This window comes from Carcharodon carcharias, chromosome 4 (genome assembly GCF_017639515.1).
Source record: "Carcharodon carcharias isolate sCarCar2 chromosome 4, sCarCar2.pri, whole genome shotgun sequence".
Lineage (NCBI taxonomy): Eukaryota > Metazoa > Chordata > Chondrichthyes > Lamniformes > Lamnidae > Carcharodon > Carcharodon carcharias.
This window is the reverse complement of record NC_054470.1, coordinates 141,380,166-141,398,867: the sequence shown is the minus strand read 5'-3', so window position 1 is coordinate 141,398,867 and position 18,702 is coordinate 141,380,166. Positions and strand designations below refer to the sequence as shown.

The window sequence follows — 18,702 nt, the reverse complement described above, 5'->3', positions numbered from 1 at the left end:
AAAGCGAGGGGCAGACCTGCCATGGGTGCCAGGTCTTTGGCTCTCTTGTTACATTTTGCTTCCCTCTTGTGCTGTGGAAGGCTTTGGAACAATCAGGAGATTTCTCCATTGGGACAAACAGCAGCCTCAGTGATAGCTATTGTGGGGAGTCTAAATTGGTCCCAAATTTCATTGGACCCATCTCCGTTCCTGCCACCACTGGCTCTAAGTGGATATAAACTCCGTCTCCATGTCAATTAAGGGTTCATTGAAAATGTTGACTTTAATCAGTTTCCCACCGGAGGTGGCCTGAAAGCAAACCCGGCTCCTGTTTCTCACCTCCATGACAAAAATTCAGCTAAGAGTTTTTGTGGGATTCCAGAGCTGAAGTCATTTACAGTAATGAACAGGTTTAGATATAGGGATTCAAAGTTTCTAGCATTGGAGGACCGTAAACCAATGTTGGTTAGCGAGCCCAGGGATGCTGGGTGGGCAGGAGTTGTTACAGGATAGGATACAATGTCGCGGAGTTTTAGATTAACCAACCAGGGGAACATTGAGCTTGGAGGTGACAAGGCAAGAATGAAGCAGTTAGGCCGAGACAGCGGTAGAGACAAGTGAAGTTATGGTGATGGAAGCAGGTGGTCTGAATGCAGAGATGGAATTGGAATTTATGCTCAGGATCAAATAGGAGCTGAGGATGTGAGTAATCTGGATCAACCTGAGTGAGTGGCCAGAGTGGGGGATGGAATAAGTGGCATGGACACAGAGTTTGGGAAGGGAGCTAAAGCTGGTTAAGGTATTACATTCTATACATGGAGGTAAATAAATTCATAAAAGGTATTGTAAATCATTAATTGGGTCAAGAGGAATAACTTTCCAATACTCGGCAAGTCTTCCTGTTCATATTAAAACATTAATCTTTACCTTTAGTTTTACAGAACAGCTTCTATATGTGTTTTGGACATATATAACGTGTACATTTTGGGTTTCATTGAAAACCAACTTGTAACAGGGTCAAAGCCCATGAGACTTGAATAATAAAATTTGGAATGCATCATGGATGATGTTTTACTCCAATGGCTTTAAATTTCAATTTGTTGAAATCTTGACTCCAAAATTGTTAAAAATTGGTATGTATTATGTGCTCTGCAGTGTGACAGATGCCATCATTTAATGGAGTGCCTGTCTGATTATGAACATTACCAAGAGTTACACAAACACTGGAACAACATATTCTATTACAAACATAATATTGACCAGGATAATTAAGGCTTATATGTCTGCGGGAAATGTAATGTAATGATAGTCCAATGTTAAAATATTCCTTGCAGTATTTTTTTGAATTCTTTGTAAAATCTGACCTACTGAAGTGGAAACAAACCTGTAGTTTACTCATTTTATAGAAAAACTTTACATAAGCTTTAAAATTCCAAGTTAATTTACTTTGTTATCTTTGTAATCTATACCTAGGTTCCTGAGGAAATAGAAACCTTCGCAGTCATCCTTTGGAATACCACTGGAGGTGCCAGGCTTGGGAATGTACTTAATGCAACTCTTCTTATTAATAAAAATGATGATCCCATTTATTTTGAAGGTTTGGTTCACTTCTTATAGAGTTTTTTCTGTATGCATTTTGATAAATGTCTTCAATTTTTAACACGAGCCTATTACTAATTCTAGATAAAAATTGGTTAATGGTGGATTGTGTGGTTTTGTGGAATATGTTACTGTCCTTTCTCCTTTGGCCTCAAATTTTGAATCCAAACATGCTGATGGAGCACAATTGTCCTTTAGAAATGGTTTCATGTGGAATGAAATACATAGAACATTGACCATTCAACCAAACACATCGATGGTAGTAGTTATGTTGCATATGAGCCTCCTTCCATCCTCCTTCATCTAACCTGCCAAGATACACTCGTATTTTGTTTTCTCATATGCTTACCTATCTTCCCCTCAGCAGCTTTAAATGCAGCTTTGCTATTCATCCCAACTACTTGTGTAGTTCCACATTCCTACTACTCTTTGGGTAAAGAATTTTCTCCTAAATTCCATCTTGGGTTTGTTGGTAATGAGGTTATATTTATGGCCTCAAATTTTGATCTTCCCACAAGTGGAAACATCTTCTCTATGCCTATTTTATTGAATCATTTCATAATCTTAATGACCCCTATCAGGTCAGCTTTCTCTACTGGAGAAAAGAGCCTTAGCATGTTCAGCCATTCCTGTTTGTGATCACAGGCTTCCAAATCTTTTATGCACCTTTTCCAGTGCCTCTCTGATATGACCTTATTAACCTGCTTAGTTACCTTTAGTGGTTTGTGTACTCCTAGCTCTCTGCTCCTGTACCCCATTTAGGCTCTCAACTCTTACATTTCAAGGAGTATATTGCCAATTACGCACCTATTCTGTAAGTTTATTAATGTCTTATTGTATTTTGTTGCAGTCTTTCTCAGTATTAATAATATTGCTCCAATTTGGTGTCATCTACAAATTTTGAAACTGTATTTCCAATTCCCAAATCCAAATCGTTCAAGTGAGTTTTGAGTAACAGTGATTCCAGCACCAATCCTTGTGGGACACCACTTCCCACCCATTGCCCATTTGAGTAGCTACCCTTAACACCTACCCTCTTTTTTCTGTTCTTAACCAACTTATATCCATTCTGCCACTTATACTCTGACTTCATATGCTCTTACATTAGTAATGAGCCTACAATGTGGTACCTTATTGAAGGATTTTTAGAAAATTCAAAAACCTTTTGAAATTAGTTAGGTCACTCACACTGTGGTTCTGCTGAGCACTGCCACACAGCATGAACAATGTGTTTAGAGAATATGTAAGGATAGCTGGTATGGTAAATGCACATAGAGAGATGCTGCTGAGATTGGTGCAGCAGTGTTTTGCTAACTAATCTGAGAATGTTTGGTGAGGACAGTAGGGACTAAAGAGCAAATCCAGGATTTGGTTGTTGCCACACCAAAGGTTATACACTTATAAAATATTTAATTAGAATTAGTACTCAAAATAGTGGGTAACTTGTGTGAAACAAGTTCATTTGTGGGAACCGTAGTAATTGGCATGATAATGTAATAATGTTCATTTGATTCTTCTCAAGCAGCTAACAAGCCATTTCATCAGAGTTAATAAATACAAAAATGGTGAATGCAGCTATGGTGTATGCAGAAATGGCTGAATGACAAGGCCATAAAACTCCTTTTAAGGAAAGTACCTGACTGTTCTAAAAAAAATATATAATGGAGAAAACAAGGTATCCTTCATGGAGAAGGACCGCCCCACCCTTCCAACAGGGCACAGAGACAGGCAAAAACAGTACATTATGTGTGAACGTTTTGCCTGTTACACGGAGGTCTAATAGGATTGAAAAAGTTGTACAACTAGAGTTAGGACAGAAGGGTAAGGTAGGCGTATTGCAATGAAGCAGCAGAAAATAACTTGTATGGCATAAAATAAAGTCCTGAAACTTAAAGTCCATAAAAAATACAGAGGTTTACTATTTCCAGCAAAATCGTAAACAGTTTTGTATACTGCTGTATACAATTTTATGACAAATTGTCAACCAGACAAGTTAAAAATGGAGGATGCATTACAATACAGGATCCCAAAAAGATAAATGTTTACAAACAGAAATTTTAACAAAGATGCTGCACCCTTATTTTGACAAAAGAAAAGCACAGGTGAGTACCACATCCACTCTGGTGTGAAGGAAACTAGGCCAAGTTTTTGAGCCACATTTGTGCCCATATTTAGAAAGAAATTCTGTTGGCTTGTTATTTAATATTGGCTTTGCTTTGTTTATTGGTTAGTTGTTTGGGGGTTCGGGGCTGGGGGTGGTGTTGACTATTGAAAACTCCCAATCAAAACAAATAGGAGTTGCATTACTATGCTCAAAAGAGAATGGCAAAGGGTGCTATTCCCAGCACACCCAGCAAAAGAGGTCTCAGTACAAACCTTAACGTAGGAGGGCTTTTAAATGGCTGATAGATGTCACAGATAATTGTTTTTATGACCTTAACTGGGCCTTCTTTTTTCCCAGCTGACATTTAGGCTTTCATGAGGCTTTGTGTCACATGCTATTAATCTTTATTTTTGCTTTGGCACCAATTAATGGGGATCCTCTGAGCTGACATGTTTTAAAAAGAAAGAGGATCCTAGAGAGATGTCAGGCAGATCAGGCTGCCCTGGGAAATGCTCCTGTAGTAATTCAATATGTAATATACCTTTAAGACAAGCATTGTAATGTAAGGTCACATGATTTTAATATTCAATAGCAGAGTAGTGTGGGCTACCTCTTTGTGAGAGAGTCTTGAGTTAGTCACTGATGAGTGAAGACAGAGTATTATGTTGTGAGCACACAAGTATAGCTGCAGAGTTTAATTTGTAAATAAACAGCGTGTGTTTATTCTTACAATGATCTCCTGATGTTCTCTGTCTCTGTACCAACTCGGTCACCCCAGTATAAATGTGCAACCTGGATCCTTCAGCCTAACAAACCTAAGGATCCAACAAACTTGCTACGAGTAAAAGCATGAAGAGTCATGGAAGAAATTAGGTAAAAAGCACAAAAGAAGGAAGGAATCCAGAAGAACCAAAATTGCATAGTACCTCGGATGTTAGTCGTAAGTAAAAGAAAATTTCCTTCTGAGCATCGAAATAACCCCTCAGAGCATGCTGCAATTTGGAAGAGCGGAGCCTTTCGATCCAACCTCGGACGACTGGTCTCACTATGTTGAATACTTAGTGTTCTTCTTCCAGGCAAATGCATTGCGGGGGAGGAGAAGACCCACATGATCTTTTTGTCCACTTGTGGGAGCAGGACATGTGGACTAATTTGGAATCTGTTGGTGCCCATTGCCCCAGATTCGAAAAGTTTTGATGATTTAGTGAACCTCATAAAGAATCATTATCAGCCCAAGCTGTCGGTGATGATGCAATGGTTTAAATTTAGTTCAAGAAATAGAGCTACGGGGGAGGCAGTTGCTTGTTATGTGGCGAGTCTGAAGCGATTAACTGAATATTGTGAGCTTAGTACATCAATCAATGAAATACTTAGAGATCATTTGGTGTGCTGTATAAACAAAAATGCAATTCAGAAGATTACTTGCTGAAACAAATCTAGATTTTCAGAAGGCATTAGAAATCGCTGTGGCAATGGAAGGAGCAGTGCGAGACTCAAGCCATTTGAGGAGTGCAAAATGGCACCGTCCTCCATGTTAGGTGTGGAGCCTCAACCAAAATGAATGCGAAAGTGCAGAGCTTCGCTCAGAAGTAGGAAGCAGCCACTGCTAGCAGACAAATTAAAAGGGATAACTCAGCAGCAAAAACATGGCATAATAGTGACAGAGGTGGAAGCAGACAACCCTGGACTGAATCCCAATTTAAAAAGATCAAATGCTTCTTCTGTCATCGTGATGGACAACTCATGAGAAATTATAAAGACAGATAAGTGTATTCACAAAAGTGAAAAAGCTGCTACAATCTTCTACACTGCTAGTACGTTTTGACCCAAAGAAAGAACTGATATTTAACATGATGTATCACCTTATGGAGTAGGAGCAGTGATTTTTCATTGAGTGGATGACAGCTCAGAACGATCTATAGCATGTGTCGAGAACACTTAGGCAGACTTCCAGACAAAAGCAAAAACTCCATGAGATAAACAGTGTTGAAAAGTCTGAAGTAATAGATGCTGATATTTATTCACTATATAATTTAAAGGTAGGAAGAACAGAGCATATGTAACCATAAAAGTGAATGAGAAGCCTATCAGAATGAAGATGGATACTTGTGCAGCTGCTACAGTGATCGGTGAGCATACTTTCAAATACCCAAATCTTGGAGAACATAAGCTGCATTTAGAAGAAACTGATGAAAAATTAAAAAACCTAAAGGAGAAAACATACAAGTCAATGGTGTGTGTGAAGTCACAGTACATTATGGAGGTCAAACAGAAAGATTACCCTTGATGGTTGTAGCAGACAAGAGACCTAGTCTCCTCGGATGAAATTGGCTGAAAGAATTAAATTGGAATGGACTGAAATCTTGCAACTCAGAACTAAGGGGTTATAACAGCTATTACAAGTATATGCCTCAGTTTTCAAGGAAGTGCTTGAAAAAATAAAGGGGCTACAAGCGAAAATTCATGTAGATCCAGAGGCAACATGAAGATTCATGAAGGCAAGACCAGTAACATTCGCATTGTGGGTTAAGGGTGACACCGAACTGGACAGGTTAAAAAGATTGGGAGTGATACATACCATACAATTTTCAGAGTGGGCAGCTCCAATTATACCTGTTCTCAAACCTGACCAAAGCATTAGGATATGTGGGGACTATAAATTAACAGTTAACAAAGTGGCAAAGTTGGATAGACACCCTATACCTAAAATAGAAGATATATATGCTACACTGGCAGGTGGAAATGCCTACACAAAGTTAGATATGATTCATGCCTAGCAGCAATTGGAATTAGAGAAGGCAATTCAGAAGTTTGTCACCATAAATACACACAGGGATTGTATCAATACAACCGTTTACTATTTGGCGTATCTTCTGATTGCACCATATTCCAAAGAACCATAGAAAATTTATTACAGGGATTGCCCATGTGGTAGTTTATTTGGATGAAGTTCTTGTGACTGGACTAACTGAAAAGGCACATTTGAAGAACTTAGAAGAAGTTCTGAAACATTTTTTGCAGGTTGGATTGAGATTGAAGAAGGAAAAGTGCACATTCCAGGCAAAAGAGGTAACTTACCTAAGTCACAAGGTAGATTCACAAGGCCTACATCCAGTTGAAGAAAAAGTGAAAGCCATCAAAGAAGCGCCAGCGCTAAAGAATACATCCAACTGAAATCCTTCTTGGGGATGATCAATTACTATGGATGTTTTCTTCCTAATTTGTCGACAGAACTGGCACCACGTTATTACTTGCTCAGGAGAAACCAGAGATGGCCATGGCAAACATCACAAGAAGAAGCTTTCACAAAAGTGAAAAAGCTGCTACAATCTTCTACACTGCTAGTACATTTTGACCCAAAGAAAGAGTGAATATTAACATCACCTTATGGAGTAGGAGCAGTGATTTTCCATTGAATGGATGACAGGTCAGAACGCTCTATAGCATATGTGTCGAGAACACTCAGTACTGCAGAGAATAAGTACTCACAAATTGAAAAACAAGGCCTAGCAATCATTTTCAGTGTTAAAAGGTTTCATCAATTTGTACATGGTCATCATTTTGCTATCAAAATGGACCACAAGCCATTATTGGAATTATTCGCTGAAGACACGGCAATACCCCCTATAGCCTCTGTTAGAGGTAATTGATCTTAGCAACGTATGAGTATACTTTTATTCATAGATCTGGAAGTCAAATTGCAAATGCAGACGCACTCAGTCGTTTACCCTTGCAAGTGAAAGCTGAGGATGTTCCTATTCCTCAGGAATTTGTTTTATTGTTGAACTTCCTGAACTCATCGCCGATATGTGCTAAACAAATTAAAGATTGAACGAACTGAGACCCTGTCTTATCCCAAAGTGAGGAATCACGTTCTTTATGGATTGGTCACAAACACAAAAGTCTGATGAATTGAAACCATATTTTTAGAAAAGATACAAGATAACCAGCAAAAAAGGTATTTTATTGTGGGGAGCCCGGGTGATTGTTCCTCCAAAAGGAAGAAAACCATTGTTATCTGAACTTCACAGTGCACATCCCGGAATTTCCAAAATGAAGGCAATAGCACGTAGTTATATGTGGTGGCTGGGAATGCAACAGCTCCTCTACACCCCTGGTAGTGGCCATGAAGGCCATAGATGCGAGTACACATCAACTATGTGGGACATTTTATGGGAACTTATAGACGCCCATTCAAAATGGATGGACATATACGAAGTGAGGTCACCCACATCTTCGGCGACAATAGATAAGCTATGACAAAGCTTCGCTATAAATGGGATCACCTGAAGTGCTAGTATCAGATAATGGAACAGTATTCGCAAGTGCTGAATTTAACCAATTTACTAGCCTCAATGGTATTTTTCATGTGAAAAGATCTCCATACCACCCTTCTTCAAATGGACTCACCAAGAGAGCAGTTCAGATGTTCAAATCTAGTATAAAGAAATTATCTGGAGATTAGTTAGGGACTAACTTGGCACATTTTCTCTTCCATTATAGAACCACCCCTCATTCAACAACAGGTGTCACACCTGCAGAATTGTTGATGAAACGCCGTCTCCGGTCAAGACTAAGCCTAATCATGCCAAACCAGGGGGAGAAGGTAGAAGTAAGGCAGGAAAATCAGAAAATGGGACATGAGTCAGGACAGAACCTTTAATGTAGGAGAGAAGGTATTTATGAAAAATTTTAGAGAAGGACCAGCATGGTTGTTTGACCATAAGACCATAAGACATAGGAGCAGAAATTAGGCCATTCGGCCCATCGAGTCTGCTCCACCATTCAGTCATGGCTGATAAGTTTTTCAACCCCATTCTCCTGCCTTCTCCCTGTAACCTTTGATCCCCTTACCAATCAAGAACCTATCTATCTTGGTCTTAAATACACTCAATGACCAGGCCTCTGCAGCCTTCTGTGGCAATGAATTCCATAGATTCACCACTCTCTGGCTAAAGAAGTTTCTCCTCATCTCTGTTCTAAAAAGTCTTCCCTTTACTCTGAGGCTGGGCACTCGGGTCCTAGTCTCTCCCACTAATGGAAACATCTTCCCCTCGTCCACTCTATCCAGGCCTTCCAGTGTTCTGTAAGTTTCAATCAGATCCCCCCTCATCCTTCTAAATTCCATCGAGTATAGACCCAGAGTCTTCAAACGTTCCTCATATGTTAAGCCTTTCATTCCTGGGATCGTTCTCGTGAACCTCCTCTGGACCCTCTCCTGGGCCAGAACATCCTTCCTGAGATACGAAAGTAAGTGCTGTAACAGGATCTCTTTCCTACCATGTGAAAGTTGGAGATCAAATAATAAGGAGACATGTGGATCACATACGAAGAAGAGAAACTAAATATCTAGAAGTAATTCCACCAGTGCTTGAAACTGAATCAACATTCCCTGTTGAAAGAACTCAGTCAAATACAAATGTATTTCAAGGACTGACTACACCTGAAAGAGTCAAAGAAACACATTTACAGGTACCTGCAGCAGTGCCTGAAACTCAGAGGACTTCAGTAAGGGAGACTCCAAAGCAAACATCAGAAGCTGTAGCGTTGAGATGTTCTACACACATAAGGAAACCCCCAGAGAGACTGACTTTGTAAATAATTGATCTGTGTAAATAAATATTGAAAAATTGTAAAATGTGTTTTTCAGCAAAGGGGGAGGGATGTAGTAACCTGATGTGTAATGTACCTTTAAGACAAGTATTGTAATGTAAGATCACATGATCTTAATACCCAGTAGCAGAGTAGTGCAGGCTACCTCTCTGTGGAGAGTCTTGAGTTAGTCACTGATGAGTGAAGATAGTGTTTTATGTTGTGAGCACACAAGTATAATTGCAGAGTTTAGTTTGTAAATAAACAGCATGTGATTATTCTAACAATGATCTTCTGATATTCTAACAACTCGGTCACCCCAGTATAAATGTGCAACCTGGATCCTTTAGCCCAACAAACCTAAGGGCACTGGATCCAACAGCTCCACTATCTCCTATCAGCAACTACAGAACTGTATTGGCAGAGAGGTTTCAAATCACCTCTGTTAGATATGCCAGTCAAGGCTCCTAACTGTCCTCCAGTTGGATAATTGTGCAGTGTGAACTCAACTAACCATTTTACTGAAAGTCGGAGCAAGTTATACTTGATTATCCCTGAGATGCATGCCAAGATGATCAAAAATCAGTGGAGCTGATTAGCTATATGCACCCAGATGCTGAAGGTACTGGATAACCTGCCTGGAAATTATATGGGTTTCTGTCTTCCCTGATTCTAAGTCAGCAGACTTAATAGCCACCTGAAACACTAGAACTAACATCAAGAGTATGGGAGATGTTGGTGTAGTGGTAATGCCACTGGACTAGTAATCTAAAGATGCAGCCTAATGCTCAGGGTATATGGGTTCAAATCTCACCATAGCAGCTGATTGTTTTTAATTAATTAAATTTGGAATTGAAAGTAATAGTGACCATGAAGCTAACATTGATTGTTGTAAAAAAAAAACCATTTGGGTTCACTAATATCCTTTGGGAAAGGAAATCTGGTCTGGCCCACCCGTGAATCCAGATCCATAGCAATGGGGTTGACTTTTAAGTAATCCATTCAGTTGGGCAACCTGTGCTGGCCTTGCCAGTGATGCCCACATCCCATTCAAATAATAAAAATACAAGAGCTTCATTTCTATTTAAAGAACGGCAAACAAAGAATGCAGCATTCTCTGGGTACCGTATTGCAGTGATGCAGTACATTTTAGGGAACCAAAACCTTGAGGCAGAATTTTTAGGTTTGTGTGTGGGTGCACGCCTGATCCGATCAGATGTGAAAACGCGGGAATGACGTCGGGTGAGCGCCCTGACATCATCCTGCGCTCGCACGATATTTCGATTGGTGGGCACACACAAAAGTCGGAAGCGTTCCCACCGACAATTAAGAGTCGTATTAAGGTCTTTAAAGTTGCAATTGTCTCCGATTTTTCGTGGTCTGTCCAACCTTATAGTTGGCGGCGGATGGGCAAATTGGCCATGTGGACTTTGCATTTTTTATGAAACCTCATTCAAGAGTGAGATGAGGTTTCGGTCATTAAATAATAAAAAGTTTAAATCTGTGGAAAGCATTTTTATCATGTATATGTTCAGGTGACTAATTGCGATGTGTGGACATTTTTTCCTGATTTTAAAAACTTTATTGGTTTTAAAGCCTTCAGCTCCCTGATGCAGCTCTCTGCCTTCAGGAGGCTTTCATTCACTGTTTGCCAGTGCCCACGCTTATGTCAGCACCTGCCCTCCTCCCACCCCCAGCAGTGTTGAGCATTTCAGCGCGTGCGCTTCCCGCTGGCTGTCCATTAATTGTCCAGCCAGTGTGAAGTCGCGGTCGGGGGCTGGTTTCGGGCGGTGGTCCATTCCCCGGCTGATTCCGGGCCCGCCGATCGCGCTCGTCCGCCAACCTAAAAATACTGCCCTTGCAAACCACACCCCATGCCAAGAGTTGTTAAAAGGATAATATTTACTAGATTACTATGAGGCTTTCAGTAATAGATGTTTTTAATCAGTAAGAATGCAAGAGTAGGATTAAAATTGAAATAGCAAAGCAACTGACACAACACTGGTGAAATTAGTTAAAGGTGTAAGCATTGGCAATTAGCAAATGTAACTGGAGTAGTGAGCTATTTAAAATGGATGATATTGGTATCCTAACACTGACCTGTACATTTGGTAGGTCTTTGCCTATATGTTTATGCCTATGACCCCTCACACTGGCTTCAGCTAACATAAGCACTTATTAGAGGAGGGCACGTATCAATTGCTTTTCTATTGGTGATTTTGAGGCTGTTTCGAATCCTTAACTTGATTCTGTTATCTAGTTCCAGACCCATTATTGATGATTACCTTGGGCTTATTGCTGGCATTAGAATATTTCTTGCGTTTGGATTCAAAGTCTGTGCAGCATAATCCATCAAGTGGAATTTCATTAAGAGGGTTTTTTTCTCTGGCTTCTTTTTTGCCTTTATAAATTTGCTTACAGACACTTAGGGGTAGTACTGTAAAGGACATAGACTGTGCTTATAGCATCTGTAAATGCCAATGCTGTTCTGAACAGATCTTCAGGACAGCAAAGAGTCAGGAATTGGGGTGAGTGGGTGCCTGTGCACAAATGTCATTAAATTTGATGCAGTCTGTGATATCTTCACGTTTACCATAGTGCAACATATGATTAAATTTTTTTCTGCCTGATGGCAATAAAATGTTACTCTGAAGCAAAATAAGAGTTAACAAACTTAACCATTACAAGTTGCAAACATGAGATTTGGACCTCAATGTTCAAAGCTCCATAAGAAAGCCAAAAAGGAGAGAATGCATATTTTATAATTGGGAAGAAAACAATGTTAATTTATTACTTCAGACGTGCCACTTATGGGAGAATTTTGTCTGTATTCCCCAGGTGTCAGTAATATTGGGTCTTACAAATTCTCCCCTGTACTGCATGCAAAGTATCATCAATATTGGCCAACAGGGGCAGAAAAAATTGTCAATTTGATGTGGAATTTTTTTCCAGAAATGAGGCAGGATAACATAGGTCCAGGCCCGCACCTTGTATTCCCAACCTGGCCGACTCCATTGCAGGGTTAGGCATCTCTTAGCCCTCTGCATTTTTTGTGGAGCCAGGGCACCTTCTCAAGCATTTGTGGTTTATGGACCCTGAAAAGAATTGTGCACCATAGTCTGAATGCAGAAACCTTTTGAAAAATAACTTGAAAGGTTTTACCCATGCCAATCCATGCCCCTCCACCCACCTTCAATGGCCCCCCATACCCTCCATGCCAACTCATTATGCATGCTTGATTGAAAACCAAGACTTGCAGTAGTTTGTTGAAACAAATGCACACAAAGGAAAACATTGCTTGATTGACAGTTTTTATTTCTTATATCTATTTTGTCAATGGCTCAATGTTTATTTACATAAGATAAAGAGGTGTCAAGTGCTTATAGTTTCTACTATTGATACTTTAAAAGTCTGGTTGAAAGACACTTTTAGAAAGTTGTTTTTAAGTGTTAAGAATGGCTGTTTTTTAAGCTTTTCCACACATGTCATTATTACTATAGTGTTCATTGGTTCTGTACAGAATGTATATTGTGTTAATGGACATGGAAGTACTATGGATTTGCATGAGGGGCCATTAGCAGTGGATGGAGGGGCATGAGTTGGCATGGAGGGTATGAGGGGCCATTGGAGGTAGATGGAGGGCATAGATTTGCATGTATGGGGAGTGGGGAATGGGGAATGGAGGTGAGGGGTGAAGGCTAGAGGGCCTAATACCTAACAACAGAACTGGGACAAAGTTCCAGAGAACTGAGGTGGGCCTTTCAATGAGCCCACCTTGGCATTTGGCATCTCCTGTAGGCACCTCCAATATGCATCTGAGGTGATGGGCTCGATTCTAGCACACACCATCCACCCTGTGTGAAAATTGCGCCATTTGAGGCATCTTCTCCCAAGACAGGCTCACCGAGCTGGGAGGTTCCCCGACTCCCGCTACTTATTGCTAAGATGAAAATGTGGCTCCATATTCCTGACTTTGCTCCATATCCTTAATACCTCTGATTAACAAAACACTATCAATTTCAGTTTTAAACTTTACAATTGATCTAGCACCGATTGACATTTGCAGAAGAGACTTCTAAGCTTCTACTATCCTTTGTATGTAGAAGTATTTTCCAACGTCACTCCTGAAAGATCTGGCTTGAATTTTTAGGCTATGACCCTAGTCCTAGATTCTCCAACCAAATAGTTTCTCTCTATCTATCCTATCAGTTCCCCTTAATATCTTGAAAGCTTTGATCATATTGCTCCTTGACTTCCTAACTTTCAGGCAATACAGAATCTCTCCTTGTAATTTAAACCTTGGGTGTACTTTGTGTAGGAGTCTGGTTTTATTGAGTACAAGTGGTATTTATTGAAAGCTGTCATGCAGCAAATATGAACACAAAGGAATGTTGCACTTAGTTCATGTTTGCTGGAAGGCTGTGACCTGGCATAATATAAAGCAATTATCTGTATCCACAGAATTGCTTTTCTCCATACAACATCTCTGAACACTTAGAAATCATTTATGGGCCTAAGATTCACAAAGGTATATTTTTAAGATGAACTATCTGAAATGTATTTAATATTTTGTCAGACATTGTGTTGATAAAACTGACCCTGTCTGATTTGATTAATTTTAGACCCAGTTATCCTTCGAGTCCAAGAAGGAAGTGTTGCCAATTTTACAGTTACTAGAAATGGATCTGCTGACTTTGTAGCTGCTGTTGTTTACACTGTTGAGAGCGAAGGAGCCTCCATTAGTGAAGGAAACAGCAGCGAAGGAGACTTTCTTTCTCTGAATGAAAATACCACACTGGTATTTGAAGTTGGAGAAAGGACTAAGACTATTTCTGTTGTTATTAATGAAGATGATATTCCTGAAACAGATGAAACATTCTACATTATGTTGCTTCATTCTACAGGTACCATTATTTGCATGTTTTTCTACAGTGGAAATTGATTATTGTTGCAGACACTGTCTTCAAGACTGGTGTTTTTCTTTTTCTAAATACGATAAGAGCAAGATAGTAAACTATCCAAATAGGTTTTAGTTACTTCAACTAGTTTAGAATTAATAACAAGATTTATAGGTAACAAAAATAATGAGCAGTGTTTTGATAAAACATTTTAGTATTTTAATAATATTCTATTGCTTAATTGTTCTAGCAAAATGAAGCAGATCATTAATTCAATTTGGAATAATAATTTCTGAGACCCTTGGGACATCTTGAAAAAACTGTTCATTATTAACTGAATATGAGCAAATGTTAGGACGTTCATTATTGCTTCAATTAAAGAGAACTTTCTGGTGCTTTTTTGTAGATCTAGTTAATAAAGAGTAATACTGTGGTTGAGTAATGGTGACAGGACATTGGACTCATTTCAGTAGGATTAAAATTGGGATATGGTAGGATTGTTTTTGAAGGAATAAACCTGAAGGATCCTCTTCATCTGAACCAATGTTGTGATTTTAAGAGAAGATTTATGCTGCTGGCTATTTAATAGTGAAATTGTAAATGTGTTCTTTATAGATGCATTGATAATGTATAGCTTAATTTATAGTGAAATCATCAATGCATTTTTCAAGAAAATGCTCACAATTTCACTGCATTTAATGAACAAGATAATTTTCCCCTTTGATATACTATTTCTGTTCAGTATCATCATGGTATTATTTATGTAGTTAACAAAACCCCAATTTTTAGTTGTGAAGATAGTAATCTAAATAGTTGATCCCATCTCTTGTTCTAAAAGAATATTAAGCATTGAGTCTCATTTCTTGTTGTAGGAGATACTGTTGTGTATGGGACCTCAAGGGCTACAGTTATTATTGAAGCAAATGATGATCCTAATGGAATCTTTTCACTTGAACCATTTGAAAAGTTTGTATTTGAAGGAATGACCAACAGTTTTATGTAAGTAGTAAAACTTGATTTTTTAAAAAAGGTTTCAATATCAAATTTGAAAGTAGATTGAAAGTCAAAAATCATCTTTCAATCTGAAGGGACTTGTATTAGCTTACATGTGCACTGTCCCAGTAATTGGGAAAAAAAAACTTCGGAATAAATGTTTGTTATCTCTTATACTAGAAAAAATAACATGATAGTTAAAAATTTTGAACTGCATCTTTTCATTATAGCTTTGTACAAGATAGATTCTGGGGCTGAAATTCAAGTTGTGCTGTTGTAGCATCTCATGCTAGAATGGGTGCATTACCAGGGAGGAATTTAGACCAAATATTAATCCAAACGGATGGTTCTGTAATATACTTGGTGGGAATGGAGGAGATGTTGGGGGTGGGAGGTGGAGTGAGGAGGGTGGGGGGCTGTTGGTGGGGCGGTGCAGTGTGGTGCCACTAAGTGAGGGGATCAGAACATTGGGAAGGGAGCACTGAGGTGAAAGGTGTGGGAGGGCAGGATTTGGGGAGTTGGAGAGAGGTGACTGTAGCAGTGAGCGCTACCTCCTTGAACATCAGGATCCCTTTGCAGTGCAGGATGAGGTTTAACAACCCCACCAGAGCAACCAAGATAAGCTATCTATTCCTGTCATTTCCTTGTGTATTTAAAAATTTGGCATCCTTGATTTATTGACTTCATGATGACAGAGGATTTAGAAGTGAAAGTGAATGAGACATTGCAGAGCAGAGGCTTTGCAGAAGTCAGCCGCCTTGTTAAATGTATAAATTGAAGTTGAATACAGAGGTGTGAGGCACTCATTGGATAATTACTTGTAACATAAAAGGAGACACTCTGAAGTGCATTATCTCCACCCAAAATATTACTTCAGTTTAATTTAAGTTTCCTTTAAAGTTTTATTTACAGTGCCACTTTAAGGGGCTGTTAATTTATTAATGTTTAATTAGTTATTTAGATTTATAGGTATACTCAAACGAATATCAAGAGTCACTTGTCTCCTCGGAGAGGGAGCATGTGGTGTCTTCCAGTACCCTTGAGACCTTCCACAAGTGTTGGATGCTGCATTGAGGCCTTCCATAACTGTTGAGTGCATCATTAGCCCCGGAAATGATATTTTAATCAAATTTGATAAGTTTGCTTCATTTTTGACTTTCATTACAGTGCCCATTTAAAAGGCTGTCAACTAGTTAATTTATTGTTTGCTCAAAAAGAGTATAGAGACATTTACTCGTGGTAAAAGATGCACCTGGGTGTCCCTGAAGAGGAAGTTGCTGTCCACTGGCATGCTTGAGTCCTTGAAAGACCAGTGAGTGCCGCAGGGGCTGGAGTGCATTATCATTCCATGTAATGACATTTTCATTTAAGTTTCCTTTGATATTTTTGTTTTGGGTACCCCTTTAAGGTGCGGTTAATTAGTTCATTTTGTTTATTAGTTAACTGGATGCTCAAAAGAGTATAAAGAGATGCTCATTGACAATGATGGTAGGTTCTAGGGTTAGGGCTTTACATTAATAATGTCTCACTTTGTGAATAAACTTAAAACCGAGTGAAGATTGACTTCTGGGACTCCTCCTTCATCAACTGGCTGTAAGAAGCTTATCAAGCCCCTGGCTTTTAAGACTGTGGATTCAGAACTTTGCAGTCCCACTATAGAAACAAAGAAACATATAAAATAGGAGCAGGAGTAGGTCATTCAGCCTTTTGAGCCTGCTCTGCTATTCAGTATGCTCATGACTGATCCCCTATCTCAACCCCAAATTCCCATTCTCTTCCCATACCCCTTGATGCCTTTAGAATCTAAAAATCTTATCTATTTCCTTCTTAAATATATTCAGTGACTTGGCCTCCACGGCCCTCTGGGATGCAGAATTCCACAGGTTCACCATCCTCTGAATGAAGAAGTTTATCCTTATCTCAGTCCTAAATGGCCTACCCCGTATCCTGAGACTGTGACCCTTTGTTCTAGACTCCCCAGCCCGAGGAAACTTCATCCCTGCATTCAATATTTCTAACCCTATCAGAATTTTATACGTTTCAATGAGGTCCCCTCTCATTCTTCTCCACTCCAATGAATACAGGTCTAGTCGACCTAATCTCTACTCGTATGACAATCCTGCCACTCCAGGAATCAGTCTGGCGAACCTTCACTGCACTCCCTCTATGGAGAGTATGTCCTTTCTTAGGTAAGGAGACCAAAATTGAACACAATGCTCCAGGTGTGGTCTCACTAAAGCCCTGTACAGCTGCAGTAAAACATTCTTGCTCCTGTACTCGAATACTTTTGCAATGAACACCAACATGCCATTTGCCTTCTTAACTGCTTGCTGCATCTGCATGCTTGCTTTCAATGATTTGTGTACAAGGACATCCAGGTCCCTTTGTACTCAACATTTCCCAATCTATCACCAATTAAGTAAAACTCTGCCATTCTGCTTTTCCTAGCAAGGTGGATACCTTCACACTTATCTATGTTATGCTGCATCTGCCATGTATTTGCCCACTCACCCAACCTGTCTAAATCACCTTGAAGCCTTTTAAAATCCTCCTCACCACTCACATACCTACCTAGTTTTGTGTCATCAGCAAACTTGGTAATATTACATTTAGTTCCATAATCCAAATCGTTGATATATATTGTGAATAGCTGGGGCCCAAGCACTGATCCCTGTGGTACCCCACTAATCGCCGCCTGCCATTTTGAAAAAGACGCATTTATTCCTATTCTGTTTCCTGTCTGCTAACCAATTCTCAATCCATGCTAATATATTATCTTATTGAATATATATTATATTCAATCCCATGTGCTTTAATTTTACACACTAACCTCTTATGTGGGACTTTATCAAAAGCTTTCTGAAAATCCAAATACACCTCATTCACTGGTTCATCCCTATCTCTTCTGCTGAGGTTAAGTCCTCAAAGAACTCCAGTAGGCTTGTCAAACACAATTTCCCTTTCATAAACCCATGTTGATTTTGTCTAATCCCGTTCATGTTTTCTAAGTGTCTTGTTTTCACAACTTTCATAATAGACTCAAACATTTCCCTCCTACTGATGTTGGGTTAACCGGTCTGTAATTCTGTTTTCTCCCTCCCTCCTTTTTAAATAGGTTTCATTTTCCACCCTCCAATCTGCTGGGACTGTTCCAGAACCTACAGAACTTTGGAAGATGACAACCAACGAATCTACTATTTCCATGGCCAACTACTTTAGTACCCTGGGATATAGATTATCAAGCCCTAGGGATTTATTGGCTTTCAGTCCCATTAATTTCTCCAACACTATTGTTTTAATAATACTAATTTCCTTAAATTCCTCTCAGTAGACCCTTTGTTCCCTAGTATTTCTGACAAGTTATTAGTCTCTTCCTCTGAAGACAAAACTAAAGTAGTTGTTTAATTGCTCTTCCATTTCCTTGTTTTCTATTTTAAATTTCCCCCGTTTCAGACTGAGGAACCTACATTTGTCTTCACAAATTTTTTCTTTTTACATATTTATGGAAGCTTTTACAGTCTGCTTTTATGTTCCTTG

General features: G+C 39.3%; 1 protein-coding gene across 1 annotated transcript in view; it reads left to right on the top strand.

Annotated features, from left to right (window-relative positions):
* adgrv1 (adhesion G protein-coupled receptor V1) overlaps positions 1-18,702 on the top strand; it is a 723,938-nt gene that overhangs the window by 103,630 nt on the left and 601,606 nt on the right. Inside the window, 3 exon segments of the mRNA XM_041185339.1 lie at positions 1,453-1,576; positions 13,897-14,178; positions 15,045-15,171. Of these exon segments, the coding sequence (XP_041041273.1) occupies positions 1,453-1,576; positions 13,897-14,178; positions 15,045-15,171 (533 nt within the window).